We start from the raw sequence: 22,625 nt of genomic DNA on the forward strand, positions 1-22,625 counted from the left end.
AATCCCCAAATTCTCTTGCTCTTGTGTACACACAATACATATGTACAAAGTATGCCTTAAGAATAACATTACAAAGCCCAGTAAATGACGAGAATTACTTTCAACTGTGTAAGCATGCAGGCCGAACCTTGGGCGAAACCTAGTAAGAAAAACTAACCTAGCAAGTATAGCTATGTCCAAGCTTTCCAAGTAATTTGGAGTAATTATCTGCCCTTTCATCATGAAATCATGAAAAAATAAACAAATAAATAAATAACTAACAGAAAACTGAGATGATTTTTGGACAGCAATGTTACCCGTTTCACTCATTACTATCTGCTTGCACTATTGTATTTTGTCCAGCATGAGTAGCATAACAGTACTGGGAGTCTTGGATCGACATACATCAATCGGCTTATTAGAATAGTACGACCATGCCCAGACAGCTCTCAGAGAGTTCTGATTAGTGCATTTAGCTGGATTTTAAACAGTGCTTAAATATATTTCTATATTTCTCTTTTTTGTTTTTTCCAACTTTGCACACTGTTTAATATACTCTTCAGTGTTTTAGCCCTGTGACAGTAACAGAATCCTCTTATTTAGAAAACCATATTTGAAATAACCACAGTGGTTAAACTCTAAGGGGTGGGGGTACTTTTTGCCTTTGCTCTACCTTTTATTTGACAAAAATTAAGCTCACAAGCTCAACTTAAATGCAATGTTTGCTCTGCTTCAGTGTTCCAGATTACTGGAAGAAAATGTGTTGCTATTATCTCACTGCTGATGCTTCCAATAACATCAACGATGATGTGTCCAGAAGCACCTGCAGAATGCTAATATTAATACTACTACTAACAATAACAGTGACATTTTTTGCTGCAGCAGTTTTAAGATCATCTATAACACTGAAGAATACGCAATCATAGCAAAAAAAAGAAGTTATGGTTGTAGTGTCATCTTCAATTTGTCAGTGAAACTGTAACTAATATAATAAGAAAGAATGTAATTGTGAATGTCACACAAACTATCAGTGTTGTGGTGTCTGTAGCTGCTAAGCTTATTCTGATTTTGTCGCCAAGGTTAACTCTATTCATTAAAGACTAGCAGAGAGAGTCCACAGTTCTGTCCTTTGTCCATCTAGTTTTGATACTCTAGTTCATTCAAGAGGCAGATTGGAACTGTGGGAGTGGAAAGAGACTTCATGGATGTATTAATATATGATAAAGGAAGTTCACTCACCATAAGATTATTGGGAGCAGGACGTTCTTTTGGTTGCTTTCTCATGCTGTGGAGAGAAAAAAGTCCACATTAAAGACAGTGAGGGCGTTTTCCCCCTTGGGCTGAATAGCTGAGCCCACAATCTGGTCTGATTCAGGGCTTGTTTAAGGGATAGAGTGATAATGGCAGGTTTGTTCTTAAAAAAGAGAATTTCTTACAAACTGGACCGTTCAACACAATTTCATGCTACCTCTGTGCGCACAGTTTTTGCAAAATGGTAGGTAATAGGTTGGCAGCAGGCTCATGTATTTATTATTACTGTATATTTCTTGGGTAGGCTACCATCACGGAAGCTGCAAATGAGCAGCCTTTCTCACTTGAGAAGCTTTTTGGTCATAAAGGAGGACACAATTTTGTTGTGATACTTTTGTGCAAGCACTTGGATCAGGTTCTGACCACTTCCATCTTAAAACAAACAGTAACATGACAAAAATGAACAAATCACATTACTTGACATGCAGAGCAGGGAGGGAATGACTTATACATGTAGTGGATGGCACCAAATTAACAGGAGAAAAAGTGATCAGTTTCTAGGCCACTGCCAGGCTTGAAAGCAGTTTGCCCAAATGTACTGAACTCTTGGGCTAAATGAAAATGACCTAATTTGTTAGGAAATAAAATGTCTTAAAGTCAACATGAACTGGAAACCATGAAGTATTTTCCTTCCACTGAGTGAAGTACTTGCAGATCAGAATCAGGGTATTACAGGGAGTCTCTGAGCTAGCTGGGCACTTTTTCTTGATGGTTGGTAGTATAGTTGGTGCAGGACACCAAACAACGTCAAAAAAAGTTTCAAAGATAGGCAAAAGGCCAAGACCAGCGTTTTGTAAATAATATTAAACGATGAATAGTGCTTAATATGACCAGGGACATGGCCTAACAAAGCAAAAAAGATTTTATTTCGAACTTTAAATGCCTTTAAAATCACAAATAACATCAACCTCAATGTCATCTTGTCCTCTTTAATGTTTCTTCAAGGAATTAAGGTGAAACAGCCCATTCTTGTTAGTGGCAGTGGTAAATGTAAGTAAGTCCATTAACAGCTCTCCTTGGCACAGATCTACCTAAAGCACAGGTAAATCAGTCAAACTGACCCATATAAGAGATAGGAGGGATTACAGGGACATAGAAGTGTATGGAGGGACTGTTTGGGCTGTGATGAATGAAGCATCCTCAAGAACAGGCTAATAATAGTAGAGTATGCTGGGATAGCAGTGCCAGGCTTGGATGGCACCATGTAGCCAGGTGACCTGTTTGTGTAAATAAAGTGGGTGGCAAGTAAACAACAGCTGCTAAACATGTCCCTACACATCTGGCTGCTGCCATGGTGCTCAAAGGTCTGACACAGCAGAGGAAACCAGGGAGAGGTGGTACAGGGGTTGTGGGAACTTAGGGCATAACCTGAGAGAGACAACTGAGCGCACATGTGTGTGTCTGGGGAAAGAGGGGCAGGGTAGTGTAAATATTTTTATTCATGTAAAGCTTGGTTGACTATGTAATAAAGTCATCAATCATAGCCCACTGACTGCACCGTATGGTCATGCTGGAGTAGAAAAAATCTGGGCTGGTAAAAGGAACAGGTGTATTAAAGTGGGCTATCAGGGTTAACAGGGTTGAAACCCCCTGTTAACCAGTCACAAAATATATTTTATGATTCGATTTGTTATAGTGGTGTCTCGATTCAACCATTTCACTCTGCACAGAGAACACAATTCTGCACACTTCAATGCAAAATTACTGTTCATTTGCTGAATGAACCAAAGTTATGGCGAATTTTAATATTTTACATTTTATTCTTTACAATATACTAAACTCAAATAAACAGAAAAGCACTAACATTAACATAAAAAAGCCATGTTTAGATTTGTTTCCTGTTTCCTGTAGAAAATCAACAAAACATGTAACGTGACTAGAGGTGTTAAAAATCTTGCTTACGACTTGTTTTTTTCTCTCCAAAAATTTCATACAGGCTTACTATTGGTGTGATTGCTCTGAAGGTTTCAGCAGCTGCATTCTTCAGCAAAAAGTGCAGGATTAAATTTCAGCTTTCAAAGTGCACACCTTTGGGGCAATGTTTTCACATTTTGAAAACCTGACAGGTGCTTCCATTCATTTAACAGATAAACTACAACCATCACTGATGAAAACCATGGAGTGACAATCATAATTTTACACCATTAATTAATCAGACACACTTACCACTGTGTTATGAAGTGCACAAATTTCTCACTGAACTGACCAACTGGAAGCACAGGGGGGTCCTGAAAAAAACAGTACAGAGGTATTAAATTAGTAAGGAAAACATGACATCCGTATAAACGTTTAGTAAATGTAAAGAAATAAAGTGATTGTTTACAACATTAGTGTTGCTTAGAAGCATGTATCTTTGTGGTACTGAGCCAGCGTCAGTCATGTTTTATCACTCAGTTCAAAAGCTAATGAATAATACAATCTTAACTACTAGACTAAGTACAAATGACCACAAAAGAATATGTCCTGTTTTTATTTATTATTTTTTTAACACAGCCACAGAAAATCGATAGAATAATACAAAGATAATAATAATAAACTGCAGACTGATTAAGAAACTCATGTGTAAGCTTTTCAAAAACACAACAAACATTCACAGTGAATGATATGCAGGGTGCATGTGTCCTTGATGAAGAGATTTTCCTTTGGTGAAAAGAGGCAGTGTATATTAATTTTTTTTGCAGCACCTGAACCCCTCTTTTGTTGAACTGAGCACAATGCAGAATGACGTACAGCCATGATTACAATTTGAACAAATACAGAGTCCCTGAACTAAAAGATGGAAGAAGACAGCATGGACGTCCCTAAACAGAGTAACAGCCCATTTGCTTGTGTGTGAGAGAGAGAGAGAGAGAGAGACATGATGAAAGCAGTGGACAGAGGCTCAAGCAAAAGTGGCAAGTAATAATTCAATCAAAAATTTTTAATTTAACTTACAATACAATACACAGCATACTCTTCAGCAACCTCGACCCCACTGAGTCAGTTACAGAGAGAAATCAAAGGCAGCCTTCATGACCCAAATAAAAAACTTCAGAATATATGGGTAATATGGTGAAAAATATAGGACCATTTAAAAAATAAAACAAGAGTATAATGGGTAAACAAAGTATGTAGAGAAACAGTATGAAATACAGTCTGGTAGAACTGCAGAACTGTAGAACTACAAGGTGCACCTATGTATGAGAGGAGCTGATAAGATCATTTCAAATGAATCTCCTAACACACGCTAAAGGTGTTCTATTAGATTCAGATCTCATAACAGTGGATACCAATTAGAAACACTGAACTCACTGTCATGTTCATGAAACCAGCTTGAGATGACTTTTGCTTTGTGACATGGTGTATTATCTTGCTGGAAGTAGCCATCAGAAGGGTAAACTGCAGCCATTACAGGATGCATATGGTCAGCAACAACACTCAAACAGGCTGCGGCATTCAAGTGATGATTGATTGCTATTAACAGGCCACAAATATGCCATGAAAACATTCCTCACACCATTACACCACCTCCACCAGCCTGGATTCAGCCACGTGTCCCTCAGCAGAAACTGAGATTCATCGACCATACGTTTTTTTAGTCTTTAACTGTCCAGTCTTGGTGAGTCTGTGCCCACTCCAGCCTCAGCTTTCTGTTCTTGACTGATAGAAGTGGAAACTTATGTAGTCTTCGGCTGTTATAGGCCACTCACCCCAAACTTCAAAGTGTTTTTTTTAATTGTACAGAGTGGTTATTGGAGTTACTGTAGCCGTTCTGTCAGCTCGAACCAGTCTGGCCATTCTACATTGACCTTCCTCTCATTAACAAGAGGTTTCTGTCCTTACAACTGTCACTAACTGGATATTTTTGTCTTTATTACACCCTTCTGAGTAAACTCTTCAGACTGCTATGTGTGAAAATCTCAGAAGATCAACAGTCATAGAAATACTTAAACAAGCCTGTCTGGCAACAAACCTGCTGTGGTCAAAATCACTGCAATGACATTTTTTCCCCATTCTGATGGTTGATGTGAACATTACATGAAGCTGCCGGCCTGTATTAGTATGACTGTGTGCGCCACACTGCTGCTACATGATTGACTGATATGATAATTGTATGAATGAGTAGGTGTACAGTTATTCCCAATAAAGTAATAGAATAAAGAATACACATTCTGCTAGCTACATGCTAAAATGTTAAAATACATAGCTAACAAGAATATAAACATAATTAACTTTTCCCCAAAGTCTCATGATCTTAATAAAAGCATTTACTCCTTTCTTTAATTTTTGTTTACTTGCCACAACAAAACAGTCATATTATTCTGGTTGTTGCACTATATGACTGTGAAATGTAATGACTATGGAAATGACTAAAGTCAGCTCACATAATTGTGATCATCTCAACTGCAATCATCTCATAACTTCAAATAGGTAATTATGTAATAATTGTGACAGGCCTAGTCCCTGTGGTTCAGATGAGTTATAAAATTATGACAATAAAACAACATAAATATGAAAGTTTTCATGGGAATCTGGCTTTAACTCGATGTAAAGTGTAATGACAATTAGCAACCAAGTATTACAGAAAAACCTTTACAAAGAGTAAAATTTTAGATTTCTGTGTCAAACAGCAACAGTCTTTATAGAAGAGACTAGCTAAAGAAAAGGCCATGAAATGAAGAACAAAACCATCAATAATCAAAGACACAATCTAAATATTTCAGAATACATAATTGCACCTACAGAGGACTAGTGATTGTGGGGGTTGGGGAAGGACGGCGATTTGAGGAGAGAAAGAGGTTGTTCAAAAAGAAAAAAAAGAGAGGAGAGAATTAATAGTCAGTATTAGCTGTGAAATTAAATGCTAACTGCTCTGTAGCAGCAATCTCATTACAGACCATAACACACGCACACAACATAATGCATCTAGTCAAATCAAAGAAAAGTGGCTTGATCTCATTGGCTATTAAAAAGCCCTTTGGGCTGCTTTCCTCTCCCTGCCCTGTGCTCTGGGTGGGCTGGAGGAATATGATGCATGCACCTATTTAAATTAACAAAGCAATAATAAGAGGCTGCGATGTGCCAGTGCTCGAGTGAGCTGCAGCCTAGCGGAGCAGCCATACATCATTACACAGCCTGGAGGCCTAAACAAACACGCACAAACACGCACACCTACACCCACACACACACACATATGCACTCATATACATACATCTGAAATAGTATTCATACAACACAGCAATACGACAGAATACCACCACAAACATACAACATTAGATTAGAGGTGGACAATACGATGTTGTGATAGGTCACTAGACATATTTTAAGCATCAAATAGAGAATAGCGACAATGTTAACAGTTTATTAACCCCAACTGGCCCTGCTAACTGTATCATAATACAGTGAATATCATCATGTATTTTCTATCATAGAAATGATTTTTGCCATCGCCCACCTCTTTCTACTTAGTGGCTTGCAGATTGCATGCAAATGATGCCAATATCCGACCTGACACACATCAAATCTTGGGTCTGAAACTAACCAGAGCCCAATAAAATGATGTCCACAATCTGAACCTGCTTATCACCACCCAAAGAACAAAACCAGAAAGGATAGTGTTGATTAAACTCCCACATAACAACAAACAGCAGTCAATAGATCATGGATGAACAAAACAAATATAAAATACTACAATATAATAAAGTAAGCAGTTATTTAAAATCTAGATTCTGAAATGTATTTATCAAGTAGTGCTTTTGAACAACATCCCAAAGGTTTGGATAACCTTTTATTTTTATTCTGCACTGATCATATACCATATGTTAGCCTTCACTTGTTTAATCCTATCCTAACTATTTAATTATAGAGAACATACTACATATTGAGCACTGAAACAAAACAGTATAAAGTGTTTTTGGGCAAACTATAAATAAAATTATTCCAAATAATATCAACAAGTGACTGCACCTAACTGTACTCTCCTGAATCAATTTGTTTTATTTCTGGCATATGTACAGGTTTTGTGGAACTCTGTGCAACAACAGAAGTGAATGACTCTGGCATGTCAGTTTAATAAATAAATTTAAAAAATCATTTTAAGGTTATGAAAGGGAGGTTGCAGAAAGTACAAAGGGAAGACAGGAAACATGCAAGGAAGAATCCTACAAATCCTGCAAAATGGGTTGATGTGAAAGAATTCAGAGTCAGAATTCTTCACAGTGGCAGTGATAGTAACCAGACTTCTGAAGTGTTTAATACCTCACAACTATTGTGTGATGCCTGATAAGTTGTTTAACAAGATGAGCTTTTAGATGAGCTTTTGGCCCAAAACATACATTAGAAAATACATTCAAAGTGGAGAGATGCAAGACTTTGTAAGGCATAATACTACCCAAAGATAACCTAAATTCATTATCACCATTATGCATAAATACAGAAGACAGCTGTAGGTTCTGCGGTCACTTTGAATAGTAAATAAAACGGCTACATTTTGTTGTAGACACCTGGTTTCCTATCACTACGCCTGTAAAGAAATCAAAGTCTCTACAATGAAGAATTTCAGATGAAACAACTCTGAATGACTTTGCTCACTTCTTAAATCTAAGTTATGCAGACATTCCAAGAAATCTGTAGAATCTCCTCGAAAATGAGAGGCGGGCTCTGAGAACCCAACGTGAAATCTAAACCCGACATGAGCGTAACACGTACTTGAGAAATGACCTGCTGGACACCCATAAATATTTCAAGCTCTAAACCAAATGTCAGCTTGTACCAGCTACTTAACTATATTTTTAGCTATTTTTGTGTAGATTAGCACCGAGCTGCAATAAATACCACACACTCATTTGAATAGTGTCAGTAATGTGTCCTGAGGCCCACATGGGACAGATATTTTGCAATGTTACGGCAGAGGCCCATTTTTTAATCTATAAAAAGCTTCCCATGTGCTTACATGCTTTTGTCATACACATAATGCTGGTGTACAAGCAAAATCATAATTATTGATACATCAATAACTGCTCAATAACTGATTTGGACATCACAAAAGATAATTCACAATATATTCAATATATAATAATAATATAATATAATAATAATATAATAATATATATAATTCTCAATATATATCAATATTTTTTAACAAAGCCCTAACAACCACATGCAGATGCACACAGAAAACACACGTGCGTACACATGCCCGCACACCTTGGTGAGGACGCTTTGATGTGGCTGTAGTAAGATGAAGATGATGACGGTCATGATGAAAGTGCTGGTGTATTATGCAGCAAGCTGCCATTATCTTGCACTACAAACAGCCACAGACCCGGAGCCTCAATCCCTCCACAATACCAGCGGTAAATATACATGTAATTGCCCAGCAGCAATTATCAGGCAAAATTAGATCAGTAATTACAGCGGTGAATTTAAGCAGGAGTCTTATTAGAGACATCAGCTCCTTCACAACACACGGCCAGTGTGGAACAATAAAAGACAAGCTGCCCTGCAGATGTCCAAAGGAGCCGCTGGGCACTAAAAGCAGCCTGAACGCTTCAGTCCAGCACAAACTCAGCCTGCATAACACAAACAAATGAAGGTACAGACAGAGTGAGAAAGAGAGTCAGAGAGAGAGAGAGCGAGAGAGATAGAAAGAGTGCGAGAGAGCGAGAGAGAGAGAGAGGGAGGGAAAGGACAAAGAGAGCTCTTGTATGTATTACCTCATTTAGCTGTTTATTCACCCCTCACCTGAGCCCCATGAGACCTTGCAACCAATTATTTATGCCTCTCCATGGCAACCACGTACGTACACACACACACACACACACACACACCATTTCATACAGGCCAGATCCAGACTACGTGCAACACACAAACACACAGAGTAGACCAACAAACAAAATGTGTCAACAAGCACACTGTTTGGTTTTAACTCCGGGTGCACAATCTGAAATATGGTCACTGTTCCTCAGCAAGAGCTGACCAAAGCAGTTGTTTATATATATATATATATATATATATATATATATATATATATATATATATATATATATATATATATATATACACACTGCTCAAAAAAATAAAGGGAACACTTAACACAATATAAATCAAACTTGTGTGAAATCAAACTGTCCACTTAGGAAGCAACACTGATTGACAATCAATTTCACATGCTGTGTGCAAATGGAATAGAAAACAGGTGGAAATCATTGGCGATTAGCAAGACACACTCAATAAAGGAGTAGTTCTGCAGGTGGGGACCACAGACCACTTCTCAGTACCTATGCTTTCTGGCTGATGTTTTGGTCACTTTTGAATGTTGGTGGTGCTTTCTAACTCGTGGTAGCATGAGACGGACTCTACAACCCACACAAGTGGTTCAGGTAGTGCAGCTCATCCAGGATGGCACAGCTGTGGCAAGAAGGTTTGCTGTGTCTGTCAGCGTAGTGTCCAGAGGCTGGAGGCACTACCAGGAGACGTGGTGGAGGCCGTAGGAGGGCAACAACCCAGCAGCAGGACCGCTACCTCCGCCTTTGTGTAAGGAGGAACAGGAGGAGCACTGCCAGAGCCCTGCAAAATGACCTCCAGCAGGCCACAAATGTGCATGTGTCTGCACAAACGGTTAGAAACCGACTCCATGAGGATGATATGAGGGCCTGACGTCCACAGATGGGGGTTGTGCTCACTGCCCAGCACCGTGCATGGCATTTGCTAGAGAACACCAGGATTGGCAAATTCGCCACTGGCGCCCTGTGCCTCCTAATGCAGGACAATGCTAGACCTCATGTGGCTGGAGTGTTTCAGCAGTTCCTGCAAGATAAAGGCATTGAAGCTATGGACTGGCCCGCCCGTTCCCCAGACCTGAATCCGCTTGAGCACATCTGGGACATCATGTCTCGCTCCATCCACCAACGTCACGTTGCACCACAAACTGTCCAGGAGTTGGTGGATGCTTTAGTTGTTGGCAGGAGATCCCTCAGGAGACCATCCGCCACCTCATCAGGAGCATGCCCAGGCGTTGTAGGGAGGTCATACAGGCACGTGGAGGCCACACACAATACTGAGCCTCATTTTTACTTGTTTTAAAGACATTACATCAAAGTTGGATCAGCCTGTAGTGTGTTTTTCCACTTTAATTTTGTGTGTGACTCCAAATCCAGGCCTCCATTGGTTAATAAATTTGATTTCCATTGATGATTTTGTTGTCAGCACATTCAACTTTGTACAGAACAAAGTATTCAATGAGAATATTTCATTCATTCAGATCTAGGATGTGTTATTTGAGTGTTCCCTTTATTCTTTTTGAGCAGTGTATATACGGTATACACTTAAACATTTGAACATTAAAAAAAAAATGTTAAAATATATGAACACGATACTATTTGATAGTTGCAATCCTAAACGCATGCACAAGTACACACTGCACTGAAACATGCTGACAATATTTTATCATTATCGTAATAAAATTTATCATGATGAACAACATGCTTTCCTCAGCAAAATGTGGATACTGCTGGTACTACAAAAACACTGACGAGCTGCATGTTTAATTATAAATAGAGCATAATAAGGCCTGTGTAAATGGATTTAGTGCATTGCTGATTGTGTTTAATCAAAACATGCAGCATGTCCTGGACCCCTGTTTAATTGAACCGTTGATGAGATTGGTCACTTGGTTTCATATGTCACTACCAGTGAATACAAAATCCAGGATCAGAAACTAGATTCAAGGTCCAGATACAGCATACCCCATCAGCGGCCCATTCAGATATTTACAATTATTATTACATCAGGCATGCCACATACAGTATCTCACAAACGTAAGAACACCCCTCACATTTCTGCAAATATTTTATTATATCTTTTCATGGGACGACACTATAGAAATGAAACTTGGAAATAACTTAAAGTAGTCAGTGTACAGCAGTAAAGATGTACTGTCCTCTGAAAATAACACACAGCCAGTAATGTCTAAATAGCTGGCAACACAAATGTGCCCAATTGTACCCAATTGTGTTGTTGACACTCTCTGGTGTCATGTGACTCGTTAGAGTTACAAGGTTCCAGGCGTGAATGGGGAGCAGGGCTGTTAAATTCTCTCATACTGGCTGCTGGATATTCAACATGGTACCTCATGGCAAAGATCTCTGAGGATCTGAGAAATAGAATTGTTGCTCTCCACAAAGATGGCCTAGGCTATAAAAAGACTGCCAACACCCTGAAACTGAGCTATAACACGGTGGCCAAGGTCATACAGCGGTTTTCCAGGACAGGTTCCACTCGGAACAGGCTTCATCAGGGTTGACCAAAAAAGTTGAGCGCATGTGTTCAGCGTTATACCCAGAAGTTGGCTTCAAAAAATAGACGCATGAGTGTTGTCAGCATCGCTGCAGAGGCTGAAGCAGTGTAAGGTCAGCATGTCAGTGCTCCGACCATACACTGCACAATGCATCAACTCAGTATCCATGACCATCATCCCAGAAAGAAGCCTCTTCTGAAGCTGACGCAAAAGAAAGCCCGCAAATAGTTTGCTGAAGACAAGCAATACAAGAACATGGATTACTGGAACCATGTCCTGTGATCTGATGAGACTAAGATAAACACCACAGTGAGGAGTACCAAGACAAGTGTCTCTTGCCTACAGTTAAGGATGGTGGTGGTAGCATCATGGTCAGGGGCTGCATGGGTGCAGCCGGCACTGGGGAACTGCGGTTCATTGAGCTGGTCAGTGTATATAATGTTCGGTAGATAAAATTCATGTTTGAAAAAAATATCATGGGACACTTTTCTCCTGGATTTTTTCAGCTGGCCCCTTGGAAAAGACCGCTTGGCTAGTTGCCCCTGTAGCGCACAGACACACACACACCCACACACACACACACACACACACACACACTCCTCCAACTCTGTATTGCTGGAAATTGATGACTGATGTAAATAAATGCAAATGTTTCAATTACAGGGTTCATGCTAATTGCAAAACTTTATTTCCCCCTATTTTCCCTTTACTGTATTGATTCCCTTTTTTCATTCCCTGCTTTTCTTTGGTCAGTTCACAGTCCCCCCCCAATCTTTCTCAGGTGCCTTTTATCTCTCTCTCACCAATATAAGTTTCTCCTATCTCACTGCCTTTCACTCTCTCTCCTTCTTCCCTCTTTTTTAAGCCAGGCTCTCTCCTGCTCTCACTCTCCTTCTGTACTGGATTACTCTTTTAAAGTGGGTCCCACAGAGTCTCTCCAGACAGTATGGCTCACTCACTTACTCACTCACTCACTCATATTCGGTCAAAGCTGTAATTTAGTGGCCGTTCTGTGAGTGTGTGTGTGTAATAAGGTCTTGGTCAGCTGAAAGTAGGTGGCGGCAGCAGCAGCAGTGAAGGCAGTGTTCCCTGGCCTCGGGGCGCTGAAGGGAAGGGCACGGCAGAAAATAGTTTGAGTGATGCCTCCGCCGTTTGAGTAATGAACAGTTCAGCTGGGTCAACCCATTACACCGGTCGCCGTTTAATTATTAATTACGCTCAATCTATAAGAGAAAAGGACAAGTTCAGTATGTTTAATGTGTGTTTATGCTGCTTTCCCCCTCCCCTCCCTGCTGCCATTCTGCTATTAGCACATGTCAGCGAGCTGCTCGAGCGGAGAGGAGAGAGGTCTCGCTCACACATACACACACTTGCAATTAACAAAATTACTTATTAATCAGTCACACAGATGAGGAAAGCACATTTAAATCTTACAGTACTAATGTACTTAAAAAATTCACCTTCAGCTAAAGCAGGAAATCCTGATGAGTGTTCATAGTGTACCTACTGATGGATGACTTTTTATTGTCTTGCCTTTAAATCTCAAAACTTCAATTAACAATTAGTAAAGCACACAGTAGATAACTAAGAACAAAATGCTGGAATGGCAGATGCAGAATAGGACATCTGAAAAAAACGCAATGTATATCTCATATGAGTGTCTGAGTTACTATTGAAACCACGGCACAGCAGTGTTAGTAGGCTATCTCTCCCGTTGGTTCACAAGCCAGACTTTGGGCTGATGCCAGTGATTCTTTTAGGTTTCACAGCTCAACACAGTCAAGAAGTGCCTTTTTGACAGGAAGGGGCCGGACATGCAAAGCAACCAATCAAACACTGATGTTTCTGTATGACATGGCAGGTGACAATGCAGTACTATAAGAAAAACACACCCATCAAACAAAGTGGTATTCATTGTGCATAGCAGCCAACCACCTGCTACTGGTGTCTAGCCAGCATAAGGATGATTAAATAAAAGTTTTTTTTTGTTGTAACAATAGAATGAAAGTTCAGCTCTATATAGACTGTGGCAGACATATTTTTATTTTCAAGTGATTAATTACTTGCTTACTTTCTTCTTAGAGTACTCAATCACAAAGTCATTCCAAATGTCCATGAATTCATTCTATTTGGGTCGATGCTGCAGTTGCTAGCTGAACAGGCCTTAGCCAGTCAGATTCCACTACACTCAGTTCCAGCTTCAGGTTGCTTTGGTTTTAGATTCAAGTGACTGTCTTAACTCACTCCTGCCAAAGTGCAGCAGAATATAGAGCAGTGAGCTTGTCCAGTGTAGGGGAATATATGGACTCACTGTGCCCTCACCCTGGCTAGCACAGAGAGAGATGGGGGTGAGGAAGTGTGTCAAGGTTTCAGGTGGGTGTATTTTAGTGCCTAGCGCAGGTCAAGGTTAATGCAACACCGAACAGACTCTGTGCTCTGAAGCCTGGTCATGCTACATTACCCCTGCAAACTGTGTGGAGTGAGTGAGTGAAAGAGAGAGAGAGACAGATACAGACACAGCTGCTGATGAAGAGGGCAAGAGAGACAGAGACATTGTAAAGAGTGAGTAGAAGTAACAGAGACACTGACAAAGAAACAGTGAGTAATCACTCATCACCAAAAAAGAGGAGAGCACAGCATCAGTGACTGATATATTACTGGTAAATACTATATTTATTATATATAATAAGAAATTATATTATAATCATTATTATTTCCAATTACTGCTGATAATTACAACAAATAACCCATCTGGACAGTAACCCATTTCTGCACTTTTCAAACTCACTCAATTGATAGCATAGTGGATATACCACAGATATATACTGAGGTTCAATTTCCCATTCAGGCAGACATGGCACTGATATCAGTTTCAGTTAACAGGCAAACAGTAGTTTTTAACCAGAAAAAGCTCCACATTAAAGTCCTGTCAAGTACATGTCTAAAACTATTCACTCAAGGTATAAATAACAGAAGTGTATAAAACACATTTTCATAAAAATGCATGTTCTTCAGTGAATGTAGGAGTATATGTAGAAGGAAATAATGTATTCAAAAGAAGTTTTAGGAAGCCAATGGCTGATCTGTTTCTAGAGCAGTACACAAAAGTGCAAAGTATGTGGTGTGCCGTGATAGTCTATTACAATTTTTCTACAGATTAGACTTTGTCAGTAGTGGCCACAAAGATCACAAAAACAATAGAATGTTAGCGTCCATTTAGAGATCAATATTATGTTTTCATTAGGTTGTTTGAGAATATGTAACGTGTCATACAATGTTTGGTTGCTCAATGTGACCGGGAACCACCTGCTTTGAAGGAGCATAAGCTGACCAATCACAAACTGTTGGATGCAACATTAACATCAATAACATGCAGAGCTCTCCTCAGCCCACTCGCTATCCACTGGGGTTCCCCAGGGATCGTTACTGGGACCCCTTCTCTTTTCTATTTACACCACCTCTCTAGGCCGGGTTATCCGCTCACATGGCTTCTGGTACCATTGCTATGCTGACGACACCCAGCTCTATCTGTCATTCCCGCTTGATGACCCGTCGATCTCTGTGCGGATATCGCAGTGCCTCTCGGACATATCCGCATGGATGAAGGAACACCACCTTCAACTAAACCTGTCCAAGTCTGAACTTCTGGTTATACCAGCTAAAAGATCCATTCAACACAACTTCACCATAACCATCGACTCACTCTCACTCTCCCCGACAAAGGTTGCTAGGAACCTGGGGATTATGGTAGATGACAACAAGCCACCCAACTCTTGGTACAAGCAGTGGTCATCTCACGCCTCGACTACTGCAATGCCATACTAACGGGCCTCCCGGCCTGTGTTGTAAAACCATTGAAGATGGTTCAGAACGCTGCAGCGCGTCTGGTCTTTAACCAACCAAAACGGGCGCATGTCACCCCAATGCTCATTGAGCTCCACTGGTTACCGGTTGCTGCTCGTATCAAATTTAAAACTCTTACGATTGCCTACAAGGTGTTAACAGAGCAGGCTCCTTCCTACCTGCACTCGCTCCTAAAGGCTTACAGCACCGCCCTGCCGCTGCGATCCTCCAATGAACGTCGCTTAGCTTTGCCAAACATTCACACAAAGCAATCGAGACTGTTCTCATACTTGATTCCCCAATGGTGGAACAAGCTACCTTCCACTGTCAGAGCAGGGGCGTCCCTCGCTATGTTTAAGAAACTCCTGAAGACAGAGCTCTTCAGCGAGCACTTATTCTAATCGCCTCTTGCAATCTAACCACTACCAACCTCATCTCCTTTTCCCCCCCTTCCCTTCTCTACCCCGCTATTACCCTTTGGCCTCCTTTAAGGCCTGACTATGTTTGTTCTATGTACCTCATTATTTGTAAGTCGCTTTGGATAAAAGCGTCTGCTAAATGTAAATGTAGTGTAATGTAACCTGGAAGAAACTGGAAATTTACCCATTTGTCAAGCAACCTGAATCATTCTCACACACCATCACTGGCACTAATTTTTCCTACTGATTGCTATACCAATAAAAATTCTTAGACAAGACTCTTATCTAGCCTACCATTTCTTCTGCTAATGCATAAAGGTTTACAGTGATTCTGAAGTGAGATTTTCTACATAATGGCTATGTAATTAATATTTGAAGTTTTGTCTTGGATCATTGCTTGTTTAAAAATCCAAAAAAGTAAAATTATGGGTTACTGGCATTAGACATTGGCCCACAACTGTTCAGAAGTCAGTGCATCCCTACCAAAAACATGACCATGTCAAATTAAAACCAGCCCCAACAAGTGCATTACCAAGTTTAAAGTCCATCAGGCAACCCAGGTCCAGCCTAGTAAACCACTCCACCCCCTGGCTTTCAGTGAGGCCTGCTGGCTTTTTGCTCCTCTGGCATATGACAAGCTCAATCTCTGAGCTGATCTGCTAAAACACCTTGCTTCATTAGGAAACAAAACAGCAGCTTTCTGCCCCATTAGCCACGGCTTTAGGAGCTCCAGCACATCAGATGCAGACTCACCTCATCAACGATGCACTGCAATAACTGGAGAGGCTGTGGAGAGGGGGAGGAAAGACAAGAAGATTAGACCTCGCTCAATCTCCTTACAGTGCAAAGGAAATGAAATCGGTAATGCAGCAAAACAGGTAGTGATTCAGATTAATCAAATGCACTCAGACACAGAAAAAGCCATTGGATCCGGAACGCTCTATTATTTCTAATGGCCTCTCATCGGAATGCAGGGCAGTTAAGTGCTGGCATATTGTTGTATTATTGTATTAACTTTAGAGGCAAGCAGCCAAGCGGGGCGAAGGGATGACTATCCAAAGAAATAAAGGAGGGGTCTCCTTCATTTCTGAAAAAGAAATGAACAAAAAACCTTATCAAATACTTACCATTAAAGAGCCTTGGTTTTTCTGAATCTGCAGGAAGAAAAACACAAAGAAGATAAAAAATAAACACTGAGACAGCAAGAAAGAGGAAAGGCAATATGTAATTAGCATGTTATAATCACAAGCATCGCACTAGGACACGTTTATGATCACTGAGGGGAAAACGCTGAAAAGCCCGGTGGCCATGAGTGGGCACGACGTGTTAACAGCATTTGCATAATGAAAATACACAAGCGCTAATAGCCTGATCCTCATTTAGCGAAGCCCACCAACACAGCACGAGCCGATTCTCCTCCGATGCTGCCTCCAGGTTGAACAGAGATGCTGGATCGGAAAAGTGGATGTGCGATGTGCATCTTAAACAGGAGTAGTGTCTTGGGCATAAATGGTGCACATGTTAGCAGATAGACAAGTTGGGATGGAGGCAAAACAGTAGCAGAGTCCTCGAATGTGTCCCATTATTTGCATGTATAATCTTACAATTAAAACTCAGAGAATGAGTGGAGTCGGTCTATATTTGCTCAGCACATGATTAGCAATTGAAAATCAATAAAACAGGCAATTTGACTAGGGATGTTCGAATTTCTGAGCATGGCTGTATCTTATCTCTAACATTTATGATAAGATGATAATTACACAGGAACCAAAATGGTATAATGTTTTCAGCAATCTCTGTAACTGAATAATCTGGCTAGAGTGCAGATGATGATATAGAGGGATGCTGGGCTTTGTCTGATTAGGGTGACTGAGCACCAACTTCCTGCAACATTTTCACATGTTCAGCAGTTGAGCTGAAACAGCATTTTTCATCATAGCAGGAGGCCGCCGCTCAGGCCTGGTTGTCATGCTGAAAAGAACAGTTCTTGGTGTAGGGTCCTTCTGAAGAGGAGTGAGTGTAGATGATTCATTCTGAACTACACATTGCTTTGATCTTTTTAAATACCCAAAGACAGACAATGCACCATCGACTGTTGACATTGATGTCTGAAGTACAATTAAAGATATTTCCTTCTTTAGTCATTCTGGCATGAAAAGCTATTCAGTTCTGGATCTAATTGAGGAACAATTTTCAGCCAGTGTTATTTACCACAGTCTGCAGGTCTACAAAAGCACAACTGGCGGTTAGACCTTAGCACATGTCGACAAAGACTGACAAATAAGCCATAAAGCAACAATCGCTCAAAAAAAAAAAATATATATATATATAATATATACTTAATTAATAAAAATAAGCTCAAAAAAATGTATTTTTACAATTAAATAACTGATAAAGTAAAAAATGCTTCCTATCCACAAATGAGAAGAAACAAATAACCAAAGAGGCTTTCATAATTTAAACAAAACCAGTTAAACGTTTCCTACTAAAATGGATTCAGTCTTCAAAATCGAGGCTTAGGAAAAGCAATTTTATACAGTATGTTTGGGTGAATATGAGGGGAAAAATGATCCGAAACAGAAACAGCCGGAGAACACAAAAGGCAACAACAAATCAATCAGAGGAAGAAGCGCCGGCGGCTGTATACACATGCCAGCGAGTCTGCAGTCTTCAAAGATTCTCAGAGCGAGCCATCGAGAGACGCCATTAACTCCTGACAAAGAATGCAAATTAATCCCAACATGGGGTGAGACAGAATTAAAGAGTCTTTTATAATCAATGACAAGACAGGATAACATGCACACACACATACGTACAACAACAAACACAAACGCACACATGTGAACAGAAGCAGTTCAGGCCGATCTGAGTGCACTACCGTAACCCTCTGACCTTTAACCATCTCAGGAAGAAAAGGAGCTTTACATGGGTGAGAGTTACTATCCTCACAGCAGAGAAGAGTACTAGTGTTTGTGTGTGTGAGAGAGAGAGAGAGAGAGAGAGAGAGAGAGAGAGAGAGAGAGAGAGAGAGAGAGAGAGAGAGAGAACACAGATGCTAGGGATGTTATAAATGACAGGACAAGCCTGAGGTACTGTGTCTGTCTTGGTGTGTGTGATGCCTGTAGGTGAAGAGTCTGCAGCACCATATGGAGCTGTGAAAATTAACATCAAGAGCAAAAACGCAGCGGCAGCAGGAGGTCCTATCTTTACCCTCTCTCTCTCTCTCTCTCTCTCTCTCTCTCTCTTTCTCCCTCCCTCCCTCCCTCCCTCACACCCCCCCTTTCTGTTCTTGACCTCTTTCTTCTTTCCAAATGAAATTTAGAGATTTAGTGAGAGACACACAGAGAGAGAGAGAGAGAGAGAGAGGGAGAGAGAGGGAGAGAGAAAGAGAGAAGAGGTGAGAAAGGGAGAAAAAAGATTAGAGAGAGGAGAAAGAAAGAGGCAGGGAGTAGGAGAAAAGGAAAGAGAGAAAGGTAAAGGAAATTGGGAGAAAGACAGAGAAGGTGAGGGATGCAGGGAGAGAGGAAGGCATAGTAGACAAAGCAAGAGAGGGAGAGAGGGCTAAAAGGGGAAAGAGAGAGATGGAGGGAGAAGGAGAAGAGGAGAGCAAGAAAAGGAGAGAGACAGAGTGTGAGAGAAAAAGAGCAAGAAAGGGGGAGGAAAAAGATTGAGATAAAGAGGGGGAGCAGGGAGAGAGGAAGGCATATTAGGCAAAGTGAGCGGGGGAAAGAGAGAGATGTGGACAGAGAACAAGGGAGGGAGAAAGAGGAGAGCGAGAAAAAGAGAGAGAGAGGGGAATGGATATTAGAGAGAGTGAGTAATAAATTAATGGGCTGTAAAAATGTGAAGAGCTTCAATGTAACGCCTTTGGCTGTGTGCGCTAAGAACAGAAAAGTTGCTACAGATTCAATTCACCATTTTGCTAATCATACAGATGACGACACTGCCTAACGATAAAGATGGAGAGACACTAAGGAAAGTACAGCTGCTGACTTTATAGTGAGGTCTAGACAGAAAAAAAAGATGTGAATCATTTTCAGACAAACCAAAAACAGGTAAGTTGGTTAGTTCTGAATAGCTCCAATGAAGAGTGCATTCACTACTGGTCAAATGTTTAGACACACTCACTCATATTTACTTATTTCTTATTTTCTAATTTTTGAATAAAACTAAATACATCAAATAAGAAACACATTTGGAATTGTGCAGTGATTATAAAAAAATGTCAAGCTTCACAACGCTTTAAGAAGTTCCAAATATGCTGAGCTCTGCTGTCTGCTAAAAACTGCAAATGTCAGCATTATTTGGAAGGTTGCTGCCCACTTAAATGCAACAGTCCCCTCTACACAAATACCCTCTACTTGGTCATAGACTGACTAAACATAAAGCAAAACAATTTTCACTGTCTTTGTACAAGAACAAACTGAATTCTGAATAAACGATTTTCAGATGTGTACTGCACAAATCATTTCGAAAGATTTAAATCTACTTTTTTCTTTTGTCCTTCCAAGGTCCATTTAAAATGATATATATATATATATATATATATATATATACATACATACATGTATGTATGTATGTATATATGTGTGTGTGTGTATGTATGTACGTGTGAGAGAGATACAACATCAAACTCATCCAACATACTCTTTCAAAAATTTGCCATGGTTTTAGTTCCAGCACAGCTTCTCACACTGTTGCCATTGCTCCACAAGTGTTGACGTCTTGTTCAAATACAGCTTTTTGAAACAAAAGTTATTCTTTTGAGCTACTGCCACGGTGAATATGTTTCTGAAGGACACAGAGATGTAAGTAAGCAAAACGGCACAATACCAGCAATTTCAATAACGACAGAAAGATCCAATTCCCCTTGAAACAGAGCTAAAAATTACAGACTGAAACATGCAGGCACTGCTGCTCTCACTAGACACTGGTGATGAAAATCAGAAAATGTTTTGACCTTATTTTCATGATTACCATGCTTTCAACTACCATTTAAATGTTTTCATGTTCAGGAATATGTGAATTACTAAAACATACAATTTGATGAAGCTTATTATGTACACTCACTGAGCTAGAACAAAATGCACTGCTTTTTAAATGGAAATCTATCCTTTCTAGTAAAATTTTAACAAAAAAGACAAACGAGATTGTTTAACTACACAAATATTGTGACTAATCATAATTTATTATTTAAATCATTTAACAGCCTTTATATAAGTAAGTGTCCAGATCATAAAATTCAAGTTTAAAAAGCTGACTGCCACTTTTGGAAGTGGTGAGTGTTCTACTAAGAATCATTTGTGAACATCACCATGTGGCCACAGATGTGGTGGGATTTGTTAAACAAGAGCAGTTCTTTCAGCTCCTCTTCCCATCACTGGCACAGGTTAATCTGACTCTCACCTGTCTAAAAGACTCCAGAAGCTTTTTATGGAGGTTTCAGTAAACCCTCCAAGGTCACAATGGTATGTTCTTCTCTTTATCTAGTGTCTGACACATCCATGTCTACATCCTGGATAATGCTTTTGATCTTTTCAACAGCTTGGAAATATTTTTGTGTCCTCTACTCTGCAGTCTGCTAGTATGTTTGTTATTACTACACTCTGCCCCGTAAAGGCAACAAAAAATCGTTTTGATTTATTCAGATTCTTCGACCTATGCATCAAAACCTCTATGGTCTTCATTCTGAGATGTAACAAGGTCCAGATGCAGATGTCACATGTGCAATCAATACAAATCTGATGACTTTTATATATACATATATGGATTCTTGATATGTGGGTAGGTGAACCATAGATTTCCACTTTGCTACTGATCCTGTTAGTTTGTCTTTCATTGATTTACACTTAAGGATGTTTTCACACCTCAAAGTCCAGATCAGTTTCAAACCAAGGTTCATGTTTTTGTTACTCTGCATATATTTGATCCGGTTAGTTTTAGTTTCACACTGTATGACATATCTATGTCCTGTTGTCATCACCTATGGGCTGCATCTCCCTATACTTAACACTGGGCCTCATTCACCAATATTTTTTTTTTCTTTTTCTAGAACGTGTTCTTGAGAAATTTACTAAGAAAAAGTCTACGTATGATTCATGACGTGTTCCTAAACCACAGAATTATTGGCGCTTGAAATTTCTTCTTACAAAATGGTTGGTGAATCAGGCTCACTGATTTGTAATGAAGCGTGCGTCTGATGCCAGCGTGTTGTCAGTTCAGTGGGAAGCTTTTTCCATTTGAATGGAGAAAAAAAGAATTTCCTCTCTCTGATCATCTCAGAAAAAAAAGGAATGGAATTTATATTTTTCAAGTTAACTTAATTTTTTTTTGTTGAACCAAATTACAATAATAACTTTCGTCACTACCATGACCAATTTTTACTTCTCCCCCTGTTCTTTTTATTCTAAATGTTCTTTAATGGTTGATGATAGCCTGCCTCAACTTCCTGTAATTGGTCTGAACCATCCAAAAAAGTGTTATCATGCAGCAAACAAACCGAACATGGTCCATTTTGATCTGGACAGAGATCACCCTTTTGGTTGGACCAAACTGTGGTCCTCTGTTCCACACTGCAGTCCGTTGCACCTGTCACGCTTGCTTTTTGGTTCCAACCACACTGAAAAGTCTAAGGGTCTGGACCGAACAATGTCTGTGTGAAAGCACCCTTGCGAGCACTGTTTTAGAGCCTGCTGGAGGTACTGCTGGAGGCAAAAACCATTAAAAAGTTGAATATAAACGAGAGGGCAACAAATCTATCATAGCAACAGACAGCACACATGCAGCTGAGCTTCAGG

General features: G+C 40.0%; 1 protein-coding gene across 1 annotated transcript in view; it reads right to left on the bottom strand.

Annotated features, from left to right (window-relative positions):
• The window catches only part of map2k5 (mitogen-activated protein kinase kinase 5), an 81,962-nt gene that overhangs the window by 12,283 nt on the left and 47,054 nt on the right, over positions 1 to 22,625 (bottom strand). Inside the window, exons 18-21 of the mRNA XM_017703567.2 lie at positions 16,956 to 16,982; positions 16,582 to 16,614; positions 3,457 to 3,518; positions 1,219 to 1,264 (exon numbers count right to left, since the gene is read on the bottom strand). Coding sequence (XP_017559056.1) covers positions 1,219 to 1,264; positions 3,457 to 3,518; positions 16,582 to 16,614; positions 16,956 to 16,982 — 168 coding nt within the window. The remainder of the gene's footprint in view (positions 1 to 1,218; positions 1,265 to 3,456; positions 3,519 to 16,581; positions 16,615 to 16,955; positions 16,983 to 22,625) is intronic.

Source organism: Pygocentrus nattereri, chromosome 25 (assembly GCF_015220715.1).
Source record: "Pygocentrus nattereri isolate fPygNat1 chromosome 25, fPygNat1.pri, whole genome shotgun sequence".
In the NCBI taxonomy this organism is placed as follows: Eukaryota; Metazoa; Chordata; class Actinopteri; order Characiformes; family Serrasalmidae; genus Pygocentrus; species Pygocentrus nattereri.